This window comes from Gavialis gangeticus, unplaced genomic scaffold, assembly GCF_001723915.1.
Source record: "Gavialis gangeticus isolate Ggan-Ray unplaced genomic scaffold, GavGan_comp1, whole genome shotgun sequence".
Classification (NCBI taxonomy): Eukaryota; Metazoa; Chordata; order Crocodylia; family Gavialidae; genus Gavialis; species Gavialis gangeticus.
The window spans coordinates 38,892,005-38,901,496 of NW_017729025.1; the positions used below are offsets into that span (position 1 = coordinate 38,892,005).

At 42.5% G+C, this 9,492-nt stretch overlaps 1 protein-coding gene across 1 annotated transcript in view; it reads left to right on the forward strand.

Annotated features, from left to right (window-relative positions):
- Positions 1-9,492, forward strand: part of CCDC88C (coiled-coil domain containing 88C) — a 214,516-nt gene that overhangs the window by 152,772 nt on the left and 52,252 nt on the right. The window contains exons 13-15 of the mRNA XM_019519909.1: positions 1,548-1,729; positions 5,233-5,370; positions 6,776-7,846. Of these exons, the coding sequence (XP_019375454.1) occupies positions 1,548-1,729; positions 5,233-5,370; positions 6,776-7,846 (1,391 nt within the window). The remainder of the gene's footprint in view (positions 1-1,547; positions 1,730-5,232; positions 5,371-6,775; positions 7,847-9,492) is intronic.

The window sequence follows — 9,492 nt, forward strand, 5'->3', positions numbered from 1 at the left end:
TTTAGGTTAGACATCAGAAGGCGCTATTTCACGGTCAGGGCGGCTAGGGTCTGGAACCAACTTCCAAGGGAGGTGGTGCAGGCTCCTACCCTGGGGGTTTTTAAGAAGAGGTTAGATGAACACCTTGCTGGGGTCGTTTGACCCCAGTACTCTTTCCTGCCATGGCAGGGGGTCGGACTAGATGATCTTCTCAGGTCCCTTCCGACCCTAGAAACTATGAAACTATGAAATGAGGGGCATGTGTGTACAACACTTTAAAGCAGGCTAGATGCTTTTGCACTACTTTAATGGTATCAGTGTTTGCACACCTTAGCAGTGTATTGCGCATTAATTCCAGCCCCTGTAAGAAATTCAGTGGCGTAATGTGCCTTAAATGACTTTGGACAAGTTTTTGTTTGCTGCCTCTACAGCCGCGGAGCAAAGCACTGGACTCTGTGCAGTTCCAGAGCTCTGCAGGAAGCCTGGGAAGGCAGGCTCCACCCAAGAAAAGCAGGGAGCCTGATTTTCCTCCCACCTCCCCGCTCCGAGCCTGCCTGTCTAAGCTGCTGAGCTGCACAGGGGCCCAGTGCTTCCCTCCGTGGGAGAAGCGGGTAAGTCAGCAGGATGTGTGCATGACATGGGGGTTTAATCGGCCCTGAACTGAAGTGGTGTTTTTTAAAGCCCATGGCTTCAATTCGGGGCCCTTGTTTCATCTACGCATGCCTGAAAATTACTGGCTGTTTGGGTTTAAGTGGGTGATTCAGTTCCAGTAACTATATGCAAAATAAATGTATACAATCTGTGGCCTATTCATTGATAATTGGTATCTTTTTATAGCCTTAATTCTTTTTATACTGGAATAAAAATATTTTAAGGAATCCTAAGAAATATGATATTATTCTCAGCACCAGACCTTTACTGAGCACTTGCTTGATCCTGCAAATACTTATGTATAAATGTAGTTTTATACATCAGGTGTGGTTTAGTTGAATCAGTGGAACAAATTGCAGTGCTGGCAGTACCTGTATCTTAGTCATTCTCTTAAGTGACATCATGAAAAGATAGCAATCTTTAACATTACAAATGATTGCTATCTTGTATCTATTAGTAGTGACTAATTAGTCGCTACTCTAAGGTATAATTCAGAACACATGCAACTTGAGGGCTAAGTTATTCCATTAAGTGACTTCATGTAAAGATAGCAATCTTCATGTAAAGACATGAAGTCACTTAACAAAATGACTTACCCCTCAAGTTGCATGTGTTCTGGATTATACCTTAGAGTAGTTACTGATTAGTTCTTAATACCTTTAAATGTGTTAGTCTTGCAGAATTCACACTGATTGAACTGCATGTTGTATATTGTTTTAAAATGCATATCATGGTTCAGTATATTCTTTTTAAGTTGAGTAAACTAAGTATAGGAGCCTACTTGCGCAAGTTTTTTCTTCAGTTAATTATAAATGTATATCAAAGTTGAAACTTCCTGGCATTTTACCAGCTGTCTTATGAATCAAGAAATGTGCACGACTGGATGTGTTTAAGTCCTCCTTTGTGGTTCTCAACAGCTAGGAAGTCCTTTGTGTTTGAACTGAATGAATGTGCCTCAAGTCGCATCCTGAAGCTAGAAAAGGACAATCAGAGTCTGCAAAGCACCATCCAGGAGTTGAGGGATGCCTCCCTGGTCACAGAAGAGAGCAGCCTAAAGTTTGTAGAACTGGAAAAGGAAAATCAACAACTTAGCAAAAAGGTACTTTTGCCTGGCTCACATTGGCTGAGTGACCAAAGCTGTTTGGGTGCTGATCTGACTGGGTTCATCTGTGTGCAGGAGCAAAGCCCTCATTTGCATTGAAGTTTGCAGCATCTTGGATGAGTGGCAGTGCTGACAACTCTAGATGGTTCCCTTAGGTTCTGCAGAAGGTTATGTAGCCCTTCCCTATATGATCACCATCTTTTAATACATGTCTATTCAGCTTCTTTATACCCCGTTGTCAACTAAGGTGCACCAGCCTGAGGATATTGTTTGCTCCCATTTCCTCAGTAGTGGCCTGTGCCTTTCCATTAAAAGATCATGCTTTTCTCCTGTCCCACTGCCTGCTTCTGTGACAACTGCTTCCTTTGCTGTAGAGAAAACATTTATTCTGTGTAATTTCTATGTAAGCCAATGAAGTGACACAGAAGATGAACTGCACCCAATACTTTTAAAGCTGCAGATTCTGCTCTGTCAGGTCCTTCTTGTTTTTGGTCCTTGCATCATTGTGCTGCATTCCTGTTTCCTACAAAGCCAGGGTGTTCTCTTCATTCATGGTAATGAACTTGCAGGTAGTCATTTTTTCTCTACTACGTTATCAAATATTAATGCTCTTAGTTCATTTGCTAGTTCAGCTCTGCTGTTTCTGAAGGGCATTTTTAGTTGTGCCACAGCTACCAGCTTTATTTTTGGCTGGCTACAAACACATATGCTTTTCTTTGGTTACTTGAGCCACTGCCTGCATGAAAATAAGCTGTTGCTAGTGTGATGCATTTGAAAATTTCCAACAGTTGTCACCAATAGCTGTGGTGGCCCTGATACAAGCTTATACAACAGTTCAAGCATAAAAATAACTTGGCTTCCCTCTGTGGTCTGCTTCCTATTTAAAATATGTGCTAGATCCACAGAGTGCCCTAGATGGAGGCAAGAACTTGCTTTTGATGCATGGGAAGCTTTAGACACAGATGGGCAGATCATACTTAGCAGAGTAACGGCTCCTTTGCCAGTGAGAGGAGATTGTTATCCTTTTATTTCAGAAAAGATTTTGAGGAACTCCAACTTAAGTTGGGTGGGGTGCCCAGGAACAGCTGCAGTCAACCTCTAGCTTACCCTAGGCACATTTCTTTGGGTACCTCCAGTTGTGGCATAGTATCAGTACTGACACTTGGGATCATACCATTAGTGTAGTGTTCTCTTGAGGTGGGGGAAAGAGACTTATCAAGCTTGGATTACTTAGAGATTTGGGTTGGATGATCCATCACTGGAGAGTGCCAGTACAGGGTGAGGAGCAACACATTGGTATGAGGCAAGTAAGCAAAAATGCCCTGAACAGCTGAGAAGGCGAAACATAAAGAACATTTTTTGATGATGATGTATAACTTTAGACCTTGGGAGTGAGATTGAGGTGGGAGCTAAACTAGGCTGAAAGCAGTGGTTGAATATTGTGGTCTGATGACACTGTTGGTGGCAACTATTTGTATTGAAGGAGGTTTGAAAACAATTTGCTGCACAACCGTCTGCTTTATTTAGCAAGTGCTGTGTCAGTGATACCTGATCTGCAGCTGCAAGGAGAAATAAAACTTGTACAGCAACTTGACATACAAAAAGTGAAAGTGTCTTTAATTTTATTTTTTGATTTAAAAAAAATAACTTATGCACTTGTGTTATGAGGAGCTCTAGAGTGCTGAGGTTTCATATGCTGTCAAAGCATGTATCCAAGAATGAGGATTGGAGTTTTGTGGGTTTTGGAGCTTTCTCGCGTGGAGCCGCAGCAAGTAGCTGGAGGGACTCAGAACTTCTGTGGGAAAAGTCCAGAGTTCTTACAGAGGAGTTGTGACAGTGGTGTGGTATCAAGGGAGGTAAAATGGAGAGAGAGAGAGGATGGATGGGAATGTATAAAACAATGACAGAAGTAAAACACAGTTCCCTCAAACTTGCAGAAGGTTCATGTAGTAAGCGGAGGAAGAAGTTCTTATTTTGAGTGGAAGGACAATAGGGGCTAGGTATAGTTACAGGCTTTTTGATCAAAAAAACAGCAGCAGATATTCTCTAAACTTTGCTTGCTTCAGCTTTTGGGTTAGTGAAATCGTGGCCCTACCAAAGGCAATAAATATTTTTTCCATTGGCCTAAATGGAACCAGTGTTTCATGCTTGGTGGATGACCTAGATTTGTATGGTTGGTTAAATAATGATTAGTTGTTAGCTTGTTTGAAAGATGTATGCAACAAGGGTTGAAAGGGATTGTCGAGGGTCGTAGCTTAGACTAGTGAAATGATTTTAGGATAAGAGAAAGTTGGAAACCCATCTGTTTGCTTCTGTTAACTCTGGTGAATGAAAAACTAGAAAACCCTAGTGTAGGGCAAGCTAAATAACAATATCATTCTTTTCTTTCCCCAACTTCTACAATTGGACCAAGTTGTGAATAATAATTCCTGACTTGTTGGGTCTTTCGGAAGGTACTTATGAAAAACTTTTGTTGCTATGTAGGCTTACATTCCAGCTTTTGCTAAACAGCCCCTCTGGAACCAATGAAGCTTATCATTGTTACATTTCTAAATGTTAAACCCTGCTTATCTCCAGCCTAGACAGGCCCTACTTATCTAGACATTTCCTCTGCTGAAGGCTCACGTGAACCTAGGAACAGTCCATCTTCCACTGATTAATGTACAAGTTGTTACTAATACCTTTTCCATTGAGATTCCCATTGTGGCGAAGTTCACAAAATCAGCACAAAACAGAATTGTTATGTATGAAGGGCCAGAGGTGTTCATGGCATATACAAGCATAAAGACGACCTGGCACTACCCTGAGGGCACTTGTATGTAAAGCCTATTTCTGTAAGGGTCCCAGAGCCTTGTATGTGTTGCACAGTGCCTTACAGCTCTCACTTCCTGAAGAAAGAATTAAGGGCACATGGTGCATTGTGGGATTGGACTCTTATTTGCACAGAATAGGTATAATAACTAGGTGGACTGGGAGGACAAAGTAGTGTGAAAACTAAACAAAGAGAAGGAAAGTGAATTTGGAAAGCTGCATTTCTGCCCCCTCCCCTCTCTTCTTTTTTTATGTGTTGCCCTTCCTCCCAACAAGGTGTCATAGTGAGGATCTATTAGCAGTGGAAAAGCTAAAATGGAAAGTGAGGTTTTAAGATGGAAAGGATCAGTTTCTCAGAACTCTGGGAAGTTTAGTTCTTGGCTTAAGTACAAGCAGGATTACTTTCAGGCAGTAGTTAAAACTTTATCAGAAATGTACCTTATAAGATCTGATTATAGTAGACACTAAGACACTTCTTGGCATAGCTGGATAAGAAAAGAGCACCACCTTCCTTCCTTCTGCCTCCCAGCAGCTACAGAGGCAAAGGATTAGTTGCTTCGGTCTCATTGGTTTGACATAATCCTTCATGAGTAGATGGTGTCTTATCTGTATTTTTAATTCCTGCTTTTTAAAATGTCTTCAGATGAAAATGATCCTGGGTCAAGTTGTCTGATGTTCTCTCCACACAGATTGAGAAGTTGCAAAATGAAATTGAAAAAGAAAAACAAAGTAACCAAGACTTGGAGACATTAAGTGAGGAGCTGCTGAAAGAGAAAGAACAGCAACAAATTGCCATGGAGACTTTGAAAGCCAACACAGACAGACAGGTACAGACTTGGTGTACATTGTCTAAAAAGACCTGCTCTGCTTTGTTAATTTTACTGTGGCCTTGTGAAAGGTCTGGCTGGCTCAAGGGCTTGGTAAGAGACAAAATCTATGGTCTTCTAAGACGCTTGTTCCAATACAAGTGAATGTGGCTTTAAGCAAAAACAGCCAATATGAATTGGGTGCTGTTGTTCATCTGTTGCTGTAGGAAAATTCCTGATCTTCAGAAAACCATAATTAAACAGGGTAGGATTGGGGTTAGGATGCACAAATCCCCTGCTGCTGTAAAGACTGGAATCCTGCCAGTTGTGTCCTGAGAATTTTCTTAGAGTCCCTTGATGTAATTAAAAATATGCCAAGTGTGCTTCTTGAACCCTTTATATTGACACTTTGAATGCCTTGCAGGTTAAGAACAATAACTTAAAACTGCCATATTACAGCTCACAAAGCATCCTGCATACTTAGTAATTTAATACAGAAAATTACATGTGGATGTTACTGGAATGTGGTCTGCTTGCCTTTAAAATGTATTAAATCACATTATGAGGTTTTGAGGGTATTTAAGAAATAAAAAATCCTTACACAATATAGCTCCAGGATGAAATGGACACCGCTTACGTCTAGGACAGAAAGGGAAGAAAACTGCATTTGGCATTGGCAGAATGGACTAAATCCAGTGTTCTTATTAAGGAATACCTCCCATATGATTTCAGAGGCTTTTCTGCCCAAGTAATAGGACTTAAGATTTAGTTCAATATGCGTACTGCAGTTGGGATTTCACCAAGAACTTGTGGAGAAGTCCACAGTTAAAAAGGAATACTTTAATAAGATCTCTAGCTGAAACCAATGTTTAGAACTTTGATTTTACATCTAACAGGAAAAGGGCACTGGAGCTTTCAAATTTAACAGTAATGAGTGTAGTATAAGAACCTAGGAGACGGAGCAGTGTCTCTTAGTAGTACTATGTGAGCCATTGGTCCATTCAGAGAGAGAGAGAGAGAGAAAGGAGCATCTCCTTGCAAATCAAGTTCAGGGCGTTCTGATATTCTGTGCTGATTTTTTTTACTTGACTTCAATCTGTGCCTGGACCTGCTTTACTGAAGATTTGAGAGAAATGTAACATGATGTTTAACCACTCCCTAGAATACTGAGAGACCTCAAAACAGCTATATGAAGCCAAATTTTCTTTTATTAGCCTCTTCCTTAGGTTGGGTTGTGGAGTCAGGAATGACTGTTATTCTGTTAATCAGTCTGTGTTGTGCTAAATGGACATTGTTTTTCTAATACAATGTTCTGACTGCTTCAAGGGTAAATTTGTGCCAGACTTAACACGCATCTCGAGTACCCTCCACTGCTCTGTACATAACAATGTAGCACTTTTGTAATCTTGTTATATTTTTAATGTAGATAAAGGACCTTAAACAAGAGAATGACCACCTCAATCAAGTGGTTTTGTCCCTGAGAAAGAGATCTCAGGTCAGTAGCGAGGCTAGAGTGAAAGACATTGAAAAAGAGAACAAGATACTCCATGAAACAGTTACAGAAACTAGTAGCAAACTGAACAAGCTGGAATTTGAAAAGAAACAATTGCACAAAGATTTTGAACAAGTTAAAGAAAGGGTGGAAAGAGTGGAAGAAATGGAGAAAGAGCTCCATCGGCTGGAGTGGGAGAATGAACAACTCACAAAGAAGGCATCAGCCATGAAAATTGTTGCAGAAAAAGTTGAGGTTCTTGAGCAGGAAAATGGGCATCTGGAAGTAGAGAACAGGAAACTGAGGAAGTCTCTAGATACCTTACAGAACATTTCCATCCGGTTAGGGGACCTGGAAAGAGACAATAAGCAATTGGATGAAGAGAACCTGGAACTCAGGAGAATGGTAGAAACCATGAGATTTACAAACACAAAAATGGCACAGATAGAGGCAGAAAATAAAGAGTTGGAGAGAGAGAAAGAGGAGCTAAGGAAAAATGTGGAAATGTTAAAAACACTTAGCAAGAAATCAGAAAGGCTGGAGCTGAGCTATCAGAGTGTGATGTCTGAGAATCAGAGACTTCAGCAAATCCTGGAGAACAACAGCAAAAAGATCCAGAAGCTAGAGAAGGAGCTTCAGGGGATGGAAAGTGAAAACCAGGTTCTCCAAAGGAACTGTGAGGAACTAAAGATTTCCAGCAAACAGCTGGAGAGGTTCGAAAAAGAGAACAAAGTACTAGAACAAGAAGTTTCCCAACTGGAGAAAGACAAAAAAGTGCTGGAAAAAGAAACAAAAAGGCTTTGGCAGCAGGTGGAGCTGAAAGATGCTATTTTGGATGACAACTCAGTAAAGTTGGCAGCTGTGGAGAAAGAAAAAAGGACACTAGAAAAGGAAATTACTCGATTCAGAGATTCGTCTAATAAGCTGAAAGAATTTGAAAAGGACAATAAAGACCTTATAAAGCAAGTTACTATAGATAAAAGAACACTAGCTACATTAAGAGAGGTAAGCACAATCCCAGTGTTGCCATCCTATATGTATTATTTTATTTCCATTGTATAATGCAGGGGTGCTCAACCCCTGCCTCTTGGGCCAACTAAACTTGCAGACCTGCATCATCTGACCTGGTGGGCTCCCCACAGGTCCAGAAATTTGGGATGGGGGCTGGTGGCAGCATTCATTGGTGCTTTCCTGCTGCCAAACTTCCAGAAACAAAGGGAGCCTGGCAGGCTGGGTAGCGTGGTCCCACGAGCTAGATGCGCTGCTTCAGGGTCCAACCTGATGTGTGGGGCCTGGTTGGGGCATTGCAGGGCCCAACCCTGCATGCCAGCTCTAGCCCACAGACCAGCCCCTTGCCACTCATCTGGCCCACAGGGCCAAAAGGTTGAGCACCACTGGTATAATGTAACCCCTGTATCCTGCTCCTGGATCAAACTAGTCATGGTCCAGGACTCTACATGGTGACTCTGGCTTTCACAGGTTGTGCTGCCTGGGAAATTCTGGCATGTCAAAAGCTGCAGGGGCTGTGAGGCTGGCTAAAAAGTTAATTTTTTGGTTACAAAGGAACCTGGGTTTGATTTGTCCCAGAATTTTTTAGAAACTTGGTAGTCAAGTCCATATTTATTTACACAAATGCAACAGTGAGATAGTGCAAGAGTGACTCTTTATCCCAGTGGTTAGAGCACTTGGCAGGGATGTAAGAGACATTTAAGTGCCCACTTCAAGCTGGACTGATCAGGAAATTTGATCACTTTTACATTCACAAGTGTCTTGAGCACTAAATTTTTAGTTGTTTTGAGATCTCGCTCTGCGCGCCCCACCCACACAAATATACTATTAAAAGTTCTAGTTTTGCTCCATTATGGCTCTATGAAAAAAAATCAAAACCTCCTGATAATTTCCAAACAAAGTTCTTGTTTGCTGCCAGCCCTACGCATGATCGCTTTCTCCTGTGGCATGCAGCAGCTATGCTTAATACCGTATTTACTCAAATCCAAGACAACCTTATATTTAAGAAGACTCCCCAACAATTAGACTCTATACATAGAAATTTTCCATGCACAAAATACAATTATTGGTTTTAAATTTGTCACGCTCCACTGCTGCAATAGGGATAGCAATGGCAGGGGGCAAGGCAGGCAATGGGGAGGGGTCAGGCAGCTTGGAATACAATATGGTATATTGTAACATAGTTTCCCTTTAAAAGCATGACTGTTGGGGGGGGGGGGGAGGGCAATGATATGCTGTGCCCTGCCCCTGCCCATTCTGTTGTCTTTCAATGCCAAGTCACAGCACCCCCCCAGCTCTGCTGCTGCCCCTCACTCTAAACCGCAGTACCCTGGCCCCCTGGGCCATGATGGTGCCCCTCACTCCTGACCTACAGCCCCCTGGTGCTGCCACTGCCCCCCCGCACTCCGAATCCACAGTCCCCTGTGCCCCTCACTCCCGACCCGCAGTCCTCTGCCCCTCCAGCCCTGCCGAAGGGGCCCCAGCTGCCCCTGTCCTAACCAGGCTAGAGCAACATGGCTCTGATTTATGCAAAAGGCTGCGGAGTGTGTCGGGCCCCAGCAAGGGCTGGAGGGAAGAGGAGGGGAGGCTTATGGCACCTCCATCCCTGGGATGGGGTGCCATGCTAGGCCAGACAACCTGGC